The sequence below is a fragment of the Callorhinchus milii genome, unplaced genomic scaffold (assembly GCF_018977255.1).
Source record: "Callorhinchus milii isolate IMCB2004 unplaced genomic scaffold, IMCB_Cmil_1.0 Scaffold1, whole genome shotgun sequence".
Taxonomy (NCBI): Eukaryota; Metazoa; Chordata; class Chondrichthyes; order Chimaeriformes; family Callorhinchidae; genus Callorhinchus; species Callorhinchus milii.
The window spans coordinates 14,615,242-14,635,468 of NW_024704742.1; the positions used below are offsets into that span (position 1 = coordinate 14,615,242).

The 20,227-nt window shown below is 39.3% G+C and overlaps 1 protein-coding gene across 3 annotated transcripts in view; it reads left to right on the top strand.

The window, feature by feature from the left end:
• The window catches only part of LOC103177372 (synaptopodin-2), a 57,802-nt gene extending 37,915 nt beyond the window's left edge, over positions 1-19,887 (top strand). The window contains exons 4-6 of one of the 3 annotated variants that reach the window (XM_007891500.2): positions 1,456-2,610; positions 3,508-3,707; positions 18,884-19,887. In XM_007891500.2, the coding sequence (XP_007889691.2) occupies positions 1,456-2,610; positions 3,508-3,707; positions 18,884-19,465 (1,937 nt within the window). In that variant the 3' untranslated portion in view covers positions 19,466-19,887. Of the gene's footprint in view, positions 1-1,455; positions 4,926-18,883 lie in introns of those variants that run through there. The other 2 variants (XM_007891499.2, XM_042337375.1) reach the window with 2 other exon arrangements.
• The last annotated feature ends 340 nt before the right edge of the window (positions 19,888-20,227 follow it).

A 20,227-nucleotide genomic window follows, 5' to 3' on the forward strand; every position in this document is an offset into this window, starting at 1 on the left:
TTGCGATTTACAGGATTGATGGAATCCCTTTATGAGATTATTAGCATTTTAATTGCATCCAATCAAGATTTACACCTTACACAGTTATTCCGTGAATGCTAATCACAGTGAACATTTGGTGACTGAAGTACTAAACAAGTCCTCACTACACTGCAATGTTAGAAATGTTTCTTCGAGACGTTTATTTTACATGAGAGGTGCTGTGTAAATGTAAAGTTGTTGCCATTAGCTGTTAAAATGAAAGCGGTGCTTTAGAAATCGAGCAGTTGAAGATGTTTGTTGCCAACAAGATATTGAAAAACAAGGAATTTCAATGTAATCTTTCAAAATATGAAACATGCAAATTCAGCAATTAATTTAATTTGACATGTTTTCTCTACTTAAAAGGGAAATACCTGCCTGCTTCTGGGCGTGCGGGGGGAGGGAAGAGGGCATTTTCTTTATTTAAACTTAAAATATCAAATATGTTACAAATAATACAAGCCAACTCTGCTTACAATTTCTAACATAAAATGTTAACTTTTAGATCTGCCGATTTTATGCGCAAGAATCATTTGCTGTTAAAATGTGTACTTATAAAATCCTTCAGGACTAATGGTACTCACCAAATATATCACTTACTTTGTTACTTTGTTTTCTTCTTTAGCTTTCATAGTAATAGATTATTTCCCCTTAATTAGTAATTAATTATCTCCACTAGTTAATGGGCACCAATTTAAATTAATCATAAAAGGAATTAAACGAAAGGTGAGAAAAAAGCTTTACACAGAAGATAAGTGGAATGCGGAATTCTCTTTGATGTGAAATTATTTTAACAGGGAATTGGATTCAATGCATGATTGAAAAAGAGTAAGAAAACACTATAGGGTTTGAAAAGAATAGAATTATCTAGGTGTGACTCGAGTAAAGAATTACTAGTACAGACTTGATGGGCTGATTGGCCTGTTTCTGCACAGTAACAATCTGCAATTCTATAATCGAATGCTCTTAATGGGTACATAAAGCAACAATTTTAAAATTGCAAAATATTTTTTAAAGAAATGATAAGCATGGTCTCTTATGCATCTTCAGTGTTTTATAATCAAGCATTTTATATGATTTAACAGCTAAGAAATTAAACACCAGAATAATTAATTTTTCCACTAAAGAATATGCTTTGAGTTTTAATTCTGTAAAATATTTGCAGGCAAAATAAATTTTCTGATGAAAAGCATTTTGCTTCCAAACTTTGGTTAAACTTCTAAAATAAAATATGTTTTCTCTTGTTGCTTTGTTAACTTGAATAGATCTGTATTCATTTACCATCGAGACGGCTGTTTGTAAACAGGCAATGTGACAGGCTTTAAAGGTTTTAACTTTCAGATTCCTTTCTCCGAAGTAGATATTTTATTGAGAGAACTATTTCCATACCCACATGCATTAGTTTTAAACTTGTGTTTCATGTGTTCCCTACAGAAATCCGTCGGAGTGAAAGCCTGTCAGAAAAGCAGGTTAAGGAAGCTAAGTCTAAATGTAAAAGCATTGCTTTACTCTTGACAGCAACTCCTACTCCCAGCTCCAAGGGGGCGTTGATGTTTAAGAAACGTCGCCAGAGGGCAAAAAAGTATACTTTGGTCAGCTACGGAACAGGGGAGTTTGATCCCGACGACGATCAAGAGGATTCCATAGAATTCACTTTAATATCAACTAGCGAGTCTGATCTTGATGAGGATTTCAATGTGGATGTCAGTAACTCAACCCAACTTGTGACATTTGATTGGGACACAGATTTAGGAGAAGTCGAGAAGAAGGAGGACAAGAGTGAAGACGAAATGCAGAGGTTACCAGAAACCAAAGGCAAGGGTGCTTTGATGTTTGCCAAGAGGAGGCAGAGGGTTGACCAATACACAGCTGAGCAAGAGGAGATAAAGAGATCAGGAAGAGTATCTGAAGCTTCCTTTACGCAGTCTGTAAAAATAGACAGTTCTTCCCAAGTAATGCAAAGCAGTGTCAATGAATCATCAGTCACGATGCAAAATCATGCCTCTGAAAATGGTATGGACATGAGTAAGCCAAGTGGTTATGATCCTAGGGTTGAGAACGTAAATGGAGTTGGAGTGGCATCTGAGATGATTGTCCAAAACTTTAAAGTCGCTGAAGAGAACAGATCAGGTGTGCTGAACAGAACAGCCAGACCATTCCCCGGGGTGCAAAACCGAGCTGCTGCTCCTTTTTCCCCTACAAGAAATCTAACAAGTTCCCTGTCAGATTTACCTCCCCCACCACCATACTCTTCCATTAGTCCACCACCTGGCAACCTTTACCATGTTGCATCTCCTCCTTTGGTTGCCACACCTCAACCGGGTGTATGGTCACCTGCAGGCATTGCAGGGGAGCAGATAGCATCCAGAGATGAGAGAATCTCTATTCCTGCAATAAGAACTGGTATTCTGCAAGACGCGAGAAAACGAAACACTGCAAAGCCAATGTTTACTTTCGTGGATCGCCCTAAGGTAGCCCCAAACCCAGAGCTCCTCTCCCTTGTGAAAGGCAACAAAGACAAACGTAGAGGAGCAGACCAGCCCGGCGGAGGTTTTGAATCGGGACCTGAAGAAGATTACCTAAGTTTAGGTGCGGAAGCATCCAACTTTTTACAGTCCCCGGCGGTAAAGCAGAAGACCCCTCCTCCAGTTGCACCAAAGCCATCTGTTAAGAACTCTCCCACTGGGATAACCCCTGTGCTGTTACCTGTGCTATCACCTCCTGTGCCTCTGGCAGTAATCCCTGTTGAAGCTCCTGTAAACTCTTCTGAAGCCACTCACCAGATGCCAGTAAAATCACACCCAGTTCAACCTGTTAGTTCTTGGTACCCATCTACCAATGCTACCAACCAGTTTACACCTTCGACAGGACCTCAATCAGTAGTGTCAACACATTCACATAGTTCCAAAACACCTCCCACAACTCCCTTATTACATTCTGCAGCAGCTGGAGGTATGGGTCCAGCATTTGAAATGCCAGCTTTGAAAGGTAAAGGAGCTGCGTTGTTTGCAAGGAGGCAGTCTCGAATGGAGAAATACATAGTAGACTCAACAACAGTCAAGGCTAATAAACCGCGGCCACCGTCACCTACCCCTTCCCTGCCAGCGTCTTGGAAGTATTCGTCTAATATAAGAGCACCTCCCCCTTTGGCTTACAACCCAATCCTTTCACCATCGTATCCACCTGGCCTTATAAAATCACACGCACAGTCCACTTCCTCAAACAAGTCAAATAAAGGTGCCAAAGGTAAAGGCAAAAAGCCTCTCAATACCTTGGATGTCATGAAACACCAGCCATATCAGCTTAATCCATCCTTGTTCACTTTTTCATCCACATCTGATACTAAGGCACTTCCACCCAAAAGCTCACCACTTTCTAAGCAATCTGTAAAGCCTGGTCCTCTTCCACCTATGAATCAAACTCAAATCTCTCCACCAGTTAATGCTGCCTGTTCTGTTTCTAAGAGTGTCTCATCTATGCCAACAGGACAATCTTTTAATCAAGCTCCAGCTTATGCAAGCTCTGCAGATGAAGATCATGCCTATGGTTCTAGAGGGGGTTCTGGTGTACCCTCTCTTCCGAGTGAGAATGCCTTTGTACCTCCAAGTTATGTGTCATCAGCCATGTCAATTGCCATGGTGCCAAGACCCAAGTTTTCAGCAAAGAAAGTTGGAGTCACAGCACAGGTGTGGAAACCCTTTTCGATAGTGGAGTAATGTAATTGGTAAAAGGCAATGCTAACGGTTTTATTTGTGAGATTTATATTTGATTTTGTGGTCTGCAGTACGGCACTGGAGTTAATGGCAGTTTAAGAGAGGTGCATTCTTTCTGTCCCAATGTAGATTTTTTCAATGAATCTATTTTTAAATAATACTTCCAGCTCTTTTGGGGGTCTAATCGATGAAATGCATCTTGTCTCTTTGAAACAGAACATAAGTCATCCCAGCTCTGTTCTTTTTTAAATATGTTGCCTCATTTTCATATGACGTGCTGGGCAGAGAAAAGAAATTCCAGTCCAGAAGTACATTGCCTTAAAAGGCAGGGTTATCATGACATAAAAAGGAGAGCAAAGATTATGCAATGATTATTAGTTTCTCTGAATAGTCTTCGGCAAATCTGAGTTAGCTAATGGAAATTTACAGGTCTTCAGACACTCAATGATGTGAAAGGAATAAGCAGGGAAATCTGGATGAAAGTTAAAGTAGGTTTTGCAAAATAATGAAACATGCGGATCAATTTGAATGCATGGCGATTGAGTTTCTCTGTGATTACACAGAAGGAATTATATGATGTTCATTGGAAAAGGAAGGAGTCTGGGAAATGTTGCACAGTTTGATGATGAGGTAATGGGGGCGGGAGTTCCTGAACATGGTTCAAGGTATAATATTTGGCAAGTTTGGGTTTTTCCTTTGTATGCACAATGTGTAAGGATTGAATGAATTCTGCTTATTACTAATCTGAAGGTTGCAGCAACACAAAGGGTATATACACCCACTAGAATTCAGATCGCTTTGCATTGACCTCAGATTATGCGCTCACAACTTTTCTGCTCTGAGACTTCTTCACGCTTTTATTATTTCTTTACTTTCATTGTATTTTGAATCTTTTTTCTTTGAATTTCACGTTTTTCGTTCTGCTTCTTAAGAGTTGCAAGAATGAAGGTTACAATATCAGCCAGGAAAACAGAAATGCTATTTATTGTAAAATAGCATCTTCACTTCATTCAAACCAAAGAAAACAAATCAACATTTCTGCAAAGATTGAATCATTTACATATAGAAGCTTCTTTTTTTGTCAATGGCTGTTATTTGTAGCTTTCTTTTATGTTCAAATATAATTTTTCTTCCTGTTATGTACATCCTGTATTCTTCTCCACTGTAATATTAAAATTCTCACTGTCTTTATATATTTACTTTCATTTCTCTCTTTTCACTCTGGGCAAGGCGAATATGAAATGTATTAAAAAAAACTTATTTGAATTAAATGCAGATTGGTAGCAATAATCTCTTAAGGATTTGTGGGGAGAAATTCCACGTGGGTATAGATTTACTCTATTTATGTAGTATGTCACAGACTATATCAGGTGACAAATTCTAAAGTACAGCCTTCATTTTGAAGCTGCTTTTCCGTAAGTTCATTTAACAAACCACAGGAAACTGACGTTGAAGTTAAGACTGGAATTAACAATTTGCTAAATTGTGGATGCTCTATAACAACAACAACTTGCATTTATAAAGCACCCTTCACGCGGGCTAGAGTCCCTGAGTGCTTGACAGTGGCGGAATCTGACCTCGAGCCATTGGGAGAGGGAGTGGGAAAGTTACCTATAATGCTACATAAATTGAGTAAATGTAGAACTAAGTGGAATTTCTCTGCCATGCCCCCTAGACATGATTTTATAAATAAGACATTTTATTCACACTCCCATAGAGATAGCATGACAAATTTCAAATTGGTTAGGTGCTGTTTACTGCAATGCATCATTCATTTGCATCTGACGCAGTGTCCCCACAATAGTGTATTGGCAACATGGCCAGATCATGATATTAGGTGGCAGCTGCATCCTGTCACTCATTCCAAATGGCCTTGCAGATCTACAACCACTGCGTTGAATTGCAATTGCTGTGCAAGTACTGTCCTTATGAAAACCCGCAAGAAATTCTTTGGAAAAAGTATTGAATAGCAAAATTGCTGAGCATTGGAACATAATGTTCTGTTTATTTATATATTCATAGATTTATTCATCACAATAATCATGCACACATCTGTTTCCTCTCCAAAACTATGCAAAGGCAAGTACTGCAGGTCGTAACAGTTCCAGATTATTACTTTGCAAATGTTTAGGAAATTTCCTCTTCACATACAGTGTACGGTAAAATATCAAGAAACTGCCACTTGTTATTTGCACAAAGTCAGCGATCATTCATTTTACTTCACTTTCATGTCATTTTTCAGGACTATTTTGTTGATTTTCACCTTTGGCCAGAATAAGACCACCATATCCATCGTCATTTGAAGTTTTGAAATGTACATGATTTCTAGGAGATCAGAATAATTACTTATTGACTGTTTGATTTTAAATGGGCATTTATCTGCAGAAAACTAAACAGCAAAACAACTGTAACATTAGTAAGCAGCATTAAGACAGTTGACACCAGCTCAAACTGGCAGTTACGTTTGTGTGCAAACATGAGTTATCCTGTGAGAGTCTGCAGTCTCTGCGTGCCAGGGTGAGTGTGACATGTGCATTCTGCTGGCTAGTAAGAGAGGATTTTGGGGATGGGGCAGGTGGGGAGGGTCACAAAGCAATAAGCAGAGAGCTTAACATTTACCCACAGGGTCACTCATTTCACTCTTTCATTTAAAAAAAATGCATTTTCTCTTTTGGTCTGGATAGAAATCAACAATTACCAGGATTGATTTGAATGTTTCACCAAGCTTATCACATTAAAATGTTTAGTTTGCTCTCCAACCCTCCTCCCCCCACTCCCCTCTTCTCACTGCATTTCATTCAAGTGACTTCTTCATACACAATGAATTTCCTGTTTTCAATCGAGGCTGAATATTTTAAATTTGCCAGGAAACATAACTCAGTGATGCTATAATCTCTAAACTCAATGGTGGGTTAATTTCTATTTAAAGGGGAGATTAGCAACTGCTTTAAAATAATATCATAATTTAAAACTAAAATAGAGCACAGTAAGTGAAACAGGGTGGTAGTGCATCATAATACAGGCTGAGGAAAGCAGACTTCACCCGTATGTTTCTGACATACTGTATTAACTGCTGATGCTGAACCTGACTGGAAAGGAACTGATACATACTGATGTATATATCAGGGCATTTCAGAAGTTGCACTTCAGCAGGTTTCATATCTTTACTCACCTTTGAAATCCAACACAGCTGTGATGTCAGCTGATATCATTGGAACAGTCACCTTGCAAGAAAATGTAATGGTAGAGAGTGGATAGTGGAATTTTCCCCTCTGATTTATTTTTCCTTATTTGAGCATATTTCATTTTTGCCTGCAAATTTTTAATTTCTCTATTTTTATCTGCAGCCCCATAGTCCTGTGGTTGAGTAAGGCAGTAGGAGGAGATGGGGTGGGGGGACATGATACAATACTTTACTTCTGCTCAAGGAACTGTTAAGCAGCTGTTAGGAGAACCCCAGCAGCCATAGGATGGGACTCTTACTCTGCAGAGAGCTGTTTGGTACGTCCCATACAAGAACAACAAACATCAGGAACTCATCAGATTTAACCCCAATATAGGAGGTTAAATCTGCATCCTCCACTGTCCTGGCTCTTTGTGTTACCATCTTATTTGAACTCTTAGATTCCTATCATTGTTTTTTGAGTTACATTAAAAGCAGCTCCCACAAAGAGAACTTCACAGGACACCCACCTAGATGGTTCAATAGAAATAAGCACAAGGTATTGCACATAAAAGTAAAAATAGAAGGCACGTGTACTCCGTGGACAAGATAGAACTTGGCAAGGGGGAAGTTGAAAGAGACCTAGGAGTGTTAGTTGACTCATTGCTCAATATGTGGGAACAATGTGATGAAACAATAAACAACGCAAACACGGAATGGACTATATTGCTGAATCAGTTCAGTTCAGCTTCTCAGAGGTCAGACTGAAAATTAACAGTGAGGCCACACCTGGGGTATTGTGTGCAGTTCTAATGACTGTGACATAATGAGAGGGACAAGGCACTCAGATCTAGAGTTAGTCCAGATGACATTGAGATTGATCCCCAGTACAATAATCCTTTATTTTCGATATAGCACTTGATCACGTTGAAATGTCTCAAAGCACTTTATAGAGTTTTTTCTGTAAAGTGTGTTGATTGTATTTATAGGCACGCATAACAGTCAATTCGCACACAGCAATGTCCCACAAACAGCAAAGAGATAAATGACAAATTAACTAAGGGATTCCTAGCAAGGTCACCAGAGAAACTCCCTTCTCTTTTTTGGAACAAAGTCATGGATTATTTTACGTCCATCCGAACAGGCAGACAGGAGCTTGGTTTAGCATCTTTCTGAAGGACAGAGTGCCAAAATATAGTGCTTCCCCAATGGTGCACTGGAGGGTCTATTGTGAGCTCCAGGTTCCTGATGTGAATTTTAAACCCACTATCTTCTAATCCAAAGGTGACACACCTGTATTAGACGGATGAGATATAAGGAACACTGAGAAAACCTAGAGGAGTTCACCTTTGAAAACAGATGTCTGAGAGTGTACCTCATAATAATAATCCTTCTAAATGGGTATCTAAACATGGACAATACTTTCATATATGCTGAGAGTGGGACCAGAATATACAGCTTCAGAGCAATTGTGTGTGTGTGGGGGGGGGTGAGGGGGGGGTTACTTAGGGACAGATTGGCTGGGTTAAAAACTACTCTGAATACTGTAGTATGAGCTTGAGAGGTTTCAGTTAGTATGAAATATGTCAGCATTCTGCTCACATAAACCACCTATGTTGATCACCTTAGTTAAAAAACAAAAGATTTACATTTGCTGATTGTATTCACAGGATTGATTGAATAGATTGTTCCACCCTCTAGGTGCTTCTCTCTGTATTTGCAGTGGAGAATAATGTATTCAAGCCCCACATCGAGACTGGAAACTCACAGTCTAGGCTGATACTCGATGGAGAGCACTGCATTTGCAGAGGTGTCATTTGGGTGAGATGTTAAACCAAGTTCTCACCTATCTGTTCAGGTGAATGCTAAAGATCCTAAAATACTATACAAAAAGAGGAGAGTTTCTCCCGGTGTCCTGGCCAATAATCCCCCAAATAAAATCAATCATTCACTTCATGGCTGTTTGTGAGGCACTGCTCTGTGCAAATTGGATGCCACATTCACCCGCAAAACACATTTACTCCACTTAACAGTGAATTCTGTGAAACACTTTCAGATGTCTTCCCAATGTGAAAGGCGCACACCAATGGAAGGATTATAAAGCATTATTATTTGGGGCGATGTTATGGGAACACAGCATTGCACTAGATGGTGAACTGAGGGAAAATGTTTAGATAGGGAGCAATATGACACCACCGTCACACAGCGCATCAAAGACATTCCTGCTAGACTTTGTGGACTGAGGCAGGGCACCATTCCTGTGGTAGTGCTCATGTGCCAAATGGTCACTGATCCGTGCACCCTGTTGCAGAAGGGTCTGGAGCCCAGAATAGCAAATAAAACTGCCATCTTGCAATGGTAACAACAACTGCTTTGAACCTTTCTGCCAATGGCACATTCCAAGCTACAGCCAATGGGTGAATTCTCATCCTCTCTCTCCTATTCATATATTTACATTTATATATTTACAGTATATTCTATAAAGTGCTTTGAGATGTCTTGACGATATGAACAGCGCTATATCAAATACAAGGATTGTTATTATTATTATTATTCTTTCCAACATTGGAAGTGACCTGTATAATGGACTTTGACTTTTGTAATACAGAAGTCCATTACTTAAGAGCAGCTTGTATTCCCTTGATTTTATACAGCAATAGAATCTTGTCCTCATTTCACTGCAGGTGTCCTTGCTGTTGCAAGGGAAGGTTGTTAAAAATAAAGGGAAGGTTGTTGAAATATGGTTGTTGCCTGTGGTTAGAGCAGAGGTTATGAACAAATACCTAGATTCCTAGAATATTAGTGAGGCATCTGTCAAACTAGCATTCTAATTGAGAAAGAGAATACAGATTTCTAGTGGATAAGTATCTATGTCATCCCTGGTATTTGGGTTTGGTGTCCATTTGTGCATAATTGATACTTTCAGATTAGGGGAAAGGGGAGGACTTCATGATGGTTGCTTCCTTTTTTTAAAGCAAGTGATGCCTGAAATCTCTCTTCCCACAAGCAGCGATTTCATGCTGCTTGAGCCAGATTTCAAGCTTCTTGTCTTCATTTATTTTAAAAACATTACATTTAAAAGTTTAAACCCTGCTCCATCGGCCCCTTGCCAATGTCAAAAAAGTGGCTGCTGTGTCTGGAATTTGAGAAAGCCATGTATCAAGTGTAAGGATTGTTATTAACATATTATTATGTTCTCTAATAATAGAGAATACAGATTTCTAGTGGATAGGTATCTATATGATCCCTAATTATTATTAATAATAATAATAAATGATTACGGTCTAGAAATTGGAAATGGGGAATGTGTTTGAGGACAAGGTCATGTGAGACTTCTAGTATCTCTGCCGGTCCTTATGCAATGTGTTTACAAGGACCACAATTTTGTGTGTATAAACAATAAAGTTTGGTAAATTGGTGAAAGAGTGGATGAGCAGAGCAACCCAGTGATTTGTCTGGAGATCATCCCAGATGTGTTGTGCAGCCAGGAAAGATGATCCAAACTTTCAAAGGATTTTTTGCTAGATTCCTGAGTAACAAGAAATTAAAATGGAGAGTTTCCTTGAATCAACTACCGTGCAAAATCCTATCTCCACTATTTGAGTGGAATGACAGATGTCCTAAAAAGCTAGACTAATCAATGAGACAGACCAATGAGTCTTCATTTCATTTCCTAACTAAATGCTGGGGGCACATTCCAGAAACTGAGTGTTCCTCCAATAAGGAATACCACTCATTAGGAAGCTTACAAATATATATTTTTTATGACTGTGCATCAAAGTAATTTACCTACAAAATGCCGTACTTATCACACTAAAAGTGACTTGAAGTTACACACGCAACATGCTAACTGGTGCCAAACCCCAGGCTAGTTGTTATTACAAAAAACAGAGATTCATGATTGACTTGTCTGCTTACTTCACAAGATCACAAGATTGGTTTGAAATGAAGTGGTAATTTAGCCCCATTTGTTGAGAACTGCTAACTGATAACCATTTAGGAACATAGGAACAGGAGTAGGCCATTCAGCCCGTCAAGCCTGTTCCACCATTTAGTTAGATCATGGCTGATCTATATCTCTACTAGAATTTCAAATCCAATTTCCTGCTTTCTCCCCGTATCCCTTAATACTCCGACCTACCAAAAATATGTCAATCTCTTTCTTGAAGGTGTGGATGGATCCAGCATCCACAACCTTTTGGGGGAGAGAATTCCAGATTTCTACCCACTTTGAGTAAAAAAATGCTTCCTAATTTCACTCTTAAATGGTCTGGTTCTAATTTTAAGACTATGCCCCCTTGTTTTGCATTCCTCCAACATAGGAAATAGCTTCTCTGCATCTACCCTATCAAATCCCTTTATCATCCTAAAAACCTCTATCAAATCACCCCTCAATTTTCTAAACTCGAGGGAATACAATCCAAGTTTACGCAGCCTTTCCTCGTAACTTAACCCTTTTTGGCCTGGTAACATTCTGGTGAACCTGCGCTGCACCCCCTCCAGGGCCAATATATGTTTCCTGTGGTGTGATGCCCAAAACTGAACGCAGTACTCCAGGTGGGGTCTGACTAACGCTCTATACAGCTGAAGCATCATTTCTTCCCCTTTGTATTCCAGGCCTCTCGAGATAAAGGCCAACATACCGTTTGCCTTTTTGATTATGTTTTGCACCTGGGAACTAGTTTTTAGTGATATGTGGATATAGACACCTAAATCTTTTTACTCTTCCACAGCTTTTAATTCCGCCCCGCTAAGAAAGTATTCTGCCCTATCTTTTTTCAGTCCATAGTGGATGACCTTGCACTTCCCTACATTGAACTCCATCTGCCACAACTTTGCCCATTCATTTAGTCTGTCTAAGTCCCTCTGTAATTTGCTGCTCCCATTTTCACTACTTGCTGAGCCTCCCATCTTAGTGTCATCCACAAACTTGTATATAAGACTTTCTATTTCTTCATCCAAGTAATTTATGTATATGGCAAAAAGCTGAGATCCCAGTTCAGACCCCTGGGGGACACCACTTGTCATGTCCCCCCAATCAGAGAATGTTCCCTTAATCCCTACCCTCTGTTTTCTGCCTCCCAACCAATTGCGAAGCTACATCACAAGGTTACCTCTGATTCCGTGCATTTCTATTTTTGCTAATCTTTTGTGTGAAACCTTATCAAGTTGTTGTTTGTTCTCATCCTTCCAGAATACCCTCTTTTCATCCTACCATTTCAGGATCAAGCCTTTTTTTAAAATGAGTTCAGTGTCCTGGCTTCAACCTCCCTTCTTGACAACCTGTTCCTGTTACCTTCAGTACCTATAATAATAATAATCCTTGCATTTGATATAGTACCTCATCATGTCTTCTAGACGTCTCAAAGCACTTCACAGAATATACTGTAAAATGAATTGACGAAATGTTTTGTGGGTATAACGTGTCCCACAAACAGTCGTGGATTAAGTGACCAAATTATTGTTAAAGCAATCCGCCAATCGACTAACAACAGCTCCTACTTACTGCTAGGTAAACAGTGGAGTACAGAAACATGCCCAACATTTTGCACTGCCCGGGAATCAAACCTTGGTCCTCTCATTTGCAAGGCAAGTGCTCTAACTACTAAACTACAGGACACCACACGTGGTCTTGCTGTTCTGTCTCAATGTTTATTCTGTAAAATGCATATCTTTAGGTTGCTGCAGTGATACATTATTTTAGACGTAGTTGGAGAATGGATAGACTTTAGGGTATGTTTAAATTAACATTAGTTTATGATGTGCAGTGTTACTGGTGTGCGCTTTGTACATGTTTCACTGACATGTTTGTGCCTGTTTTGTGCACATCTGCTAACTGATTGTGTGTCTGCCTTACTAATGTTTCTCTTGTGGATGGCTCATAAGTAATTACATTCAAAGGACATACAGAAGGTTTGTGCCTGTGACCTATGTCACCCCAACTTGTCCTTTGCTCTGCAGCAGACCTTGACACTTTGAACCATTATAAGATGTTATCTTACATGAAGAGCACTGTATAAATGCAATTTGTTGTTGTTTGATTCTCAGACTCTCTGGTATTTTGAACCATAGAAATGCACAGCACAGAAGAAGGGAGTTTGACATATCATGTCTGGCTGGCTCTTGATTCAGTGCCATTTGCCTGCCTTTTCTCTTTACCCCTGAAAGTTATTCATTTCTAGATATCTATTTAGTTCCCAGTTGAAAGCTAATATGCATCCTGCTTCAATCACCTTACCCAGAACGGGATTCCATCTCTTACAACTCTGTGTAAAAAATTCCTCCTAGTCTCACCCTTTACTCAATCGGGATACGTTTTACAAGTTCTCGGGCAAAATCTTTAAATATGAACATATCACCTCAGGGAAGTTAGTAACTGGCAGGCGTCTTATCCAATTTCATGTGCGACCTCCTGGTAGCTGATCACTGAGCCATAACAGCAGTTATGACTAACAGCCAGTTTAAAACCTAGTGTAAAAGTAATGATGGATAACAATTGAGAAACAGGTAGAAAAACATGTAAGTACATTTAAAAAAAAAATATATATTGTGTCAGAGATTCTTCTTGTAAAAATCTAGACAGCCACATGTAATGAATGAAAAAAGTGATCCGTTGAAATGTCAATGCGCAATATCAGAATGCAATACAGCTTAGCCACCAAGAAGTGGCAGCAGATACTCTTATATCACCCACTATAGAGTAAGTCAAATGCTGCTCTGTTCAGCAATAATAACATTTATGTAGCGCCCTTAACGGAGCGTGGCATTGGGAACGCTTAACAGTGGTGGAGCCTGATGCCGAACAGGGGTAGGTGACCATAGGCACGGTCGAAAAGGAAGGTCTTCAGGCATGATTTGAAAATGGGGAAGGAGGAGGCAAGGCGGAGGGATTGAGGGAGAGAGTTTCAGGGTGTAATGGCTGAAAGCACTTTTTATCAAATGGATACTTCTGCCTATAGATTACTGTTGTGTAATTTGAACTGATATGTAATGTTGCTGTATGAAAGTAAAACTAACTTATGTTTTAAATTGTATTGCCTTTATTTATAAGCTCAGAGGGGCATATTCATGAAACATATTGAATGAGGCAGAATAACTAATAAACAAATGTGAACGCGAAAGGAGAACTTAAAGGAATTTTTTCACAAAGAGTTGTAGGTGGAACGTACTGTTGAGTAGGGTGAGCGAGTTGGAGTGCATTGTGACTGTCAGGAGGGAATTAGATAGGCATAATATGAAAGAGATGGGCTTGAAGGGGTATGGGAATTCTCCTTGCTCTGTGAACAGGTACAGATTCAATGGGCCAAATAGCCTTCTTCTGCTTTGTAGATTTCTCTGTTTTTAAATATTTCTTGCATTTAAATTAGTGTTTAATCACCACATTAAGGCTATTTTGTGGGTGAAATGTGTTCAGTAGCAATTTTTCAAAGTACTGTAGATAGCACAGAAACCAGTCAGAGCAGGAACCTTTGAGGTATCACAAGGTAGATTTAGTCATTCCAAATAATAGGATAACTGATATGTAATACTTTAAAATGATTCTGCTTCAAATGCTGTTTGCGACACACGATTAAATTGGTTTTATTAATCTTCTGTTGCAAAATGCAAATATTAGGTTCGTATTTGTTGAGTAGAGGATAATATCTTATATTCAGTTTGATGGAGACATTCTACTGCAATTCAAATATATGTAACAATTTGTGATTTATGCATATTCCATTCCTGACAAAGGAAATTTCCACACGTGGCTGGCATACATATGTGGAACTCTTAGTCTGGTTTGGATACTGCTCAACATGGTGATGGGTATCTGCATTTGTCCGACACCAGGCTGACCAAATGTAAAATTATAGTTACGGTTACAAGCCTGTGTTTTTGTGAAAAGATCAGAAGAAAAATATTTCCATTCCAAGGTTATTGGCTTGAAGCAAGTTTGTCAGTTAGATTTTTTTTTACAGTATATTGCCCCAATACACAATGAGTGATATAAGCCCTATATGTTACATATAAATCAAATATGTCATATATATATGTAACATATTACATGTAACATATTACATATATGTCATCTGGTCTCTTCCGATTCCTGTAGGACATGTGTACTTTCCCACAGATGAGTCATCCCAGTCTTCTGTAATTCATTACGATTCAGTTACTCTTGCACATTGCTTAACAGAACTTTTGGACTTACTGAGCCACATTGATTCCAGTCACACTAAAGCACACCCTGGAATTTCCATGTGTAGGTGGGGCGCATGGAAATCTCAGCTTGGTTTGGACACCCTTAAGCATGGTGATGGGTTTCCACATATCTCAGACACCCTGCTAACCAAAAAAAAACACACCCTGCCCCTATGAGATCATTTACGTTGGATCACATTGAATCATGCTTAGCATTTATGTCACACTGTCTGAGTATTCCTTCAGTATTGAAGGTTTTAGCTAACCTCATCAGTTAGTATTCTCATCATACTGAGATTATAGTTAATAATTGCCTCACCTCATTTCTTTTGTACACCCTTGTTCATATATTGGACCTACAGATTTAGGAAAGCTTCCATTGCAATTTTGCTAGTGCTGAAAACCTCTCAGGTTGAGATAGTTCAATATTCATTGAATAAATTTGGAGAGGAAATAATCTACAATATCAGCGCCCAGAACATTTCAGACAGCTTTGACCAAAGTCCTTTTCAAAGTGGAGGCAGGGAGGGTATTTTATATTTACAAATTTCCTTACTCCACATGCCTAGCAGTAAGTAGGAACTTGGTTGTTAGTTGATTCACGGATTGTTTTTGCAGGGGTAATAATTCCCTCACAAAAAATAATAATAATAATAAATTGGTCACTCAATGCACGAATGTTTATGGGACACTGCTGTTCGCAATTGGCTCCTGCATTTCGCCCACAAAATATACAGTCAATTCACTTACAGTATATTCTGTGAAGCGCTTTGAGACATCTTAAAGACGTGATAAGGCACTATATCAAATGCAAGGATTATTATTATTAGAACCAAATCCTTGAATTAAGGCATGGAATGTGTTTAGAGAAATCATGATTTTGACTCCTTTTAGATTGTTTCCATTTAGCCTAAACATTATCAGTGGTAGTTTCTCCACTCACGCTGACAAACAAAGTAGAGGTGGTGTAAAGCAGAAGTGCACGAACTCTCGAATAACTCTCACAAAACCTCTTCACTGCGAAAGGCGTGGTTACTTTACATTTCCTTTGTTAATTATAATACTCTTCAGCCATAGCAACAGGAAACAAATATCATAACCAATTATTACCTTTTTAACTTTGTTCAAGGGAAAAATAATACTATTTTGAGACACAAATAGGTTTGAAAATTCATTGTCGAGGATTATGTCACCGGCCAGTGCTTTCATTTATTAGCCTATCAATAAAGGGGAAGAGGTGACAACCGTTTTAGATAATGAAAAATAAGAATTGTCTATTTTGGCTTCCCAGCGTTTGTGTCAGTTACTTTTTTTGGTCGGCAGGGATGTGTGAGGCACATGAGGAAACGCATTACCCTTCTTAAGAGTATTCAAACCAGATGGAGAATTTCACATATGTACAAATTTCCATGTCTAGAATGGAATATGCACTCTCTCCCTAAAGGGACACACACTGCATCTGGAACATATGAGACACAGGTTGGCAAGAGCCCAGAATCTGTGTTGGTTCACTGCTGGAGTCTAACCAGCTAAAACCACATAGAGCGCACTGTCTAGAAAGCTTCCCCTGCCTGAAGCCAGTTTCTGTAATTTTCTTTTAAGAACTACAGAATAACAGTTTCAAAGTTACAATTGAAGTCAACACATTGCCAAAATCTGGACACTGTGAAACACTGCAGAAACAGAATAAATCTAGATGCATGTGGAATTTCACCCCCATTGAACTTTTAACTGTCAGGCTTATCTCAGATGCCTTTCAGAAACGCAATATCAGAATCAACATATTATCTTGAGTCTCTTAGGTAAAGGTAGTCCTATAGGCAGTCTGGTAGTAGCAGATACTGCAGTTAGACTACTGCTCCACAAGGTAGCAGACTTTGGTACTCCAGGAGGCCAGTGCTTGCTTTTATATGGATCTCTTTCAGCGAAATGATTTGCAATATTTGTAAACAGATGGTGTGGGCTGGATTGCTGACTAAGAAATCACTTCCCCCACCTCACAGATTGATTGAAGCTTCATGACCTCTATGTTCTACAGTGTGAGACTAACCGAATACCAGTAGAATACTTGAACCTTTGTGTTTGTAAATTTATTCTAATCCAGTTTTGTGGGTAAGGCCATATTTGGAATGTTTGTTGAGATTTTGGACACTCAGATTTCTAAGCAGTATAAGTCCTGTGATCTCACTTCATAGTTCAGTCCAGACACAGACACCAGTAAACAGCTTTCTGATCATTGTGTTTCTGGCTTAGCTCTTGGGGCACTACTGCAAAGATAACTAATTTCAGTGCACCCATTCTCCTTTTGTTTATCAGATACTTTGCTTTTCTGCACAGCTACAAAGAAAAAACAGGTCAGGGGTAGACTTGGGTGATCTAGCGATGTGATCAATTCAAACTTTACTGTTCAATCTCCAGACTGACTGGAAACCATAGCTGTGAGATCATATTATAGCCATTTAGGGGCTGATGTTTAAATATGTGGATCCCAACATCAAAATAGTATGAAGCTGAAGGCGTAAAATACAGGCAAGGCTTTAAATTATAAAATATAAGTTGAGTAAAGCACCACAGGGGGAAAAAAATAGGGGAAAAAAGACAGAACTAGAGCAACCTTTTTTTAAAAATAGAAAATAATTTCTCTACAATCTTCTCCCCTCAATTCCAGAAGCACTTCCTGGAGTCAGTTCCACATGTGTCATCAGTGCCATGCTTAACACGTCTGTGCTGGTGCTTACTCCCCTATAGTAGCTGTTTATTTTAATTCTATTCCTCCTTTCCTGCACTTTTAACATAAATTTCCTGAAGTATTTAACTAATTCCCTTTCAAATGCTGTTATGGACTGTAAGATCTTTCTCTTGTGGTGTGACTGACCTGCGACGCTACTTCCCTGACCCCACTCTCTTCTGCTCAGAAAACAATGGCCAACTTGGCATCACTTACACAATTTACTCCATCAGTCATTCTAACCCCTCTTCTCTGGAACTCCACCTGGAGTACCTCAGCTTTGCTCTGTCTTTTCCCTCTTTCAAACCCACCTTAAGATTTATCATGTCAATTGTGCTTCTGGCCATCTTCCTTCCTTCTTTACCCCCACTGACTCTCAGCTTCTCCCTTTCCCCTATCTTTGAGCCATCCTCCCAAAATGAAAGGCACTACATAAATATAAATTGTTGTTATTTTAAAAAGAGAACAAATAACAACAATCACAGAGCATTAGAAATTAGTTGTTTTTTCACTGTGTGGATGGATTAAGTCTGACATTTGTTTTCATTGCACCAGGAGATGTACCCATAGTTAGTTTAGATTATTTATTTATACACTATCAGCTGTATTTCTGCCAGTTCAGTTGGACACAGCATAATTGTCACGGTCTTCAAATGTCATGCATTTGATGAATAGTGACCGGTCACCTTGATTGTTCCCCTGTGGTCAAGTTCATGGAGGCAGCTCATTTGGATAGGGACTTGACAGGGAATAATGAACAGTCATGGGATATTCTAAAATTGTTACTCTAAAAATAAACCTCAGTCCACTAAAGGACTGTATCTGCCTATGCTGTTTATATGCTAGAAATGCCTTAGAGAATTGTTGCTGAATGTTTATTAAAAAAAGCGCAAATGTTAATTAAGTTTGCAAATCCTGCTCACACCTCCTAGTTAATGGATCTTAAAGACTAGTTTCTTTTACAGGCTATTTTAAAAGTATATGCTATGCACTGATTTACGAATGGAACCCTTAATGTCTTCAGTATGCTATCGTTATGCTTTTGGCCTGACCTACAACTCACTTTCTTTTATTTAGCAGAAGCAAGGGGGTTTCTATTCTGTGACACCATCAGGCAAGCTACCACCAAGCTATCCACGGCGATTTTCTGAAGCACAGACAGTGCAGCAGACAACAAGCAAATTGTCAGGAAGATCGGCTTCTTTGTCGGATAAACCCCGGTTGAAGAAGCTGACGCCGTGGGATGCAGCAGCACAGTCTGCCGTTGGCTCAGTGGAGGATGCATTTTCCTCCAGAAATATACAAGAGTCAATAGTGAAGAATGTTGTTTCGGCAGCTCGTCGGAAGACGTTACCCGAGCCCCCAGAGGAATGGAAAGCACGGGTAGCCTACGAACCCCCATCCCCTGGTGGATACTCCTCCATGGCAACTTTCAACGTGAGGCGACCGTCTAACATCATATCACCTGTCAAAAGCACAGTGTCTGCTCCTGAATCCTCAATACAGGAGGGATCAGTGCACAAGCGTTCATTTAGTTATCAGCGATCACTGACCGACTCCGATATCTCCACGAGCGTGTGCTCCGATCCCGGATCAGGGAAGCACAAGACTGATCCAAATTATAACCCTTATCCTCGGGGCTGGAGAAAGCAAAGATGAGCGCATGAATCAAAGGGAATCTTGACACGAGTCTGGATGTGTAGTGTGCTATCAGGAGAGGGCTCTGAATCTGAAAGTAAAATCAAAGAAGGAAAAGGGACAAACGAGCTACAGCATCGGGTGGGCACAATCCTCAGTGTTGATTTTCTGTAATATCTTGCAACCTGCAAAATGTTTTTTATAGCACATATTCTAGCAAGATTACAAATTGCTTAAATAATATCTAAGAATGAATACCGTGATAATCACAAAGCTTTTGTATACAGTGCGTATGCAATGATTTGATACTGTACTATTATGTGGTTTGGTTTGGAGATAGTGTCACAGAGTCAAGTTGCTGAGTGGGGAAACTGAAGACTTTTAGGAAAAATTGATGAGCGATGAAACACTTCAATAATATAATAGTGGGCGTTCACTACATTGCATTTGATATAGCGCCTTATCACTTTGTTGAGACATCTAATGTGCTTCATAGGATATACTATAAAGTGAATTGACTGTGTATTTTGTGGGCGAAAAGCGGCAGCCAATTGCAAACACGTGCATTTCAGGTGTTATTGTAGGTACAGTATATTCAGTTTTGCTTAAATGTAACAATAATACATCAGAGAACCATTCGATCTCTGGCAAGCGCATCTGGAATTAGAGCAGCCTGGGAGCATTGGCAGACTGTACCACATTTGAGGAGATTATGAGAGGAATTACACAAGACTGCTCCAGACAAACTCCAGCAGAGGACGAGAGATATGATAAATCATCAAA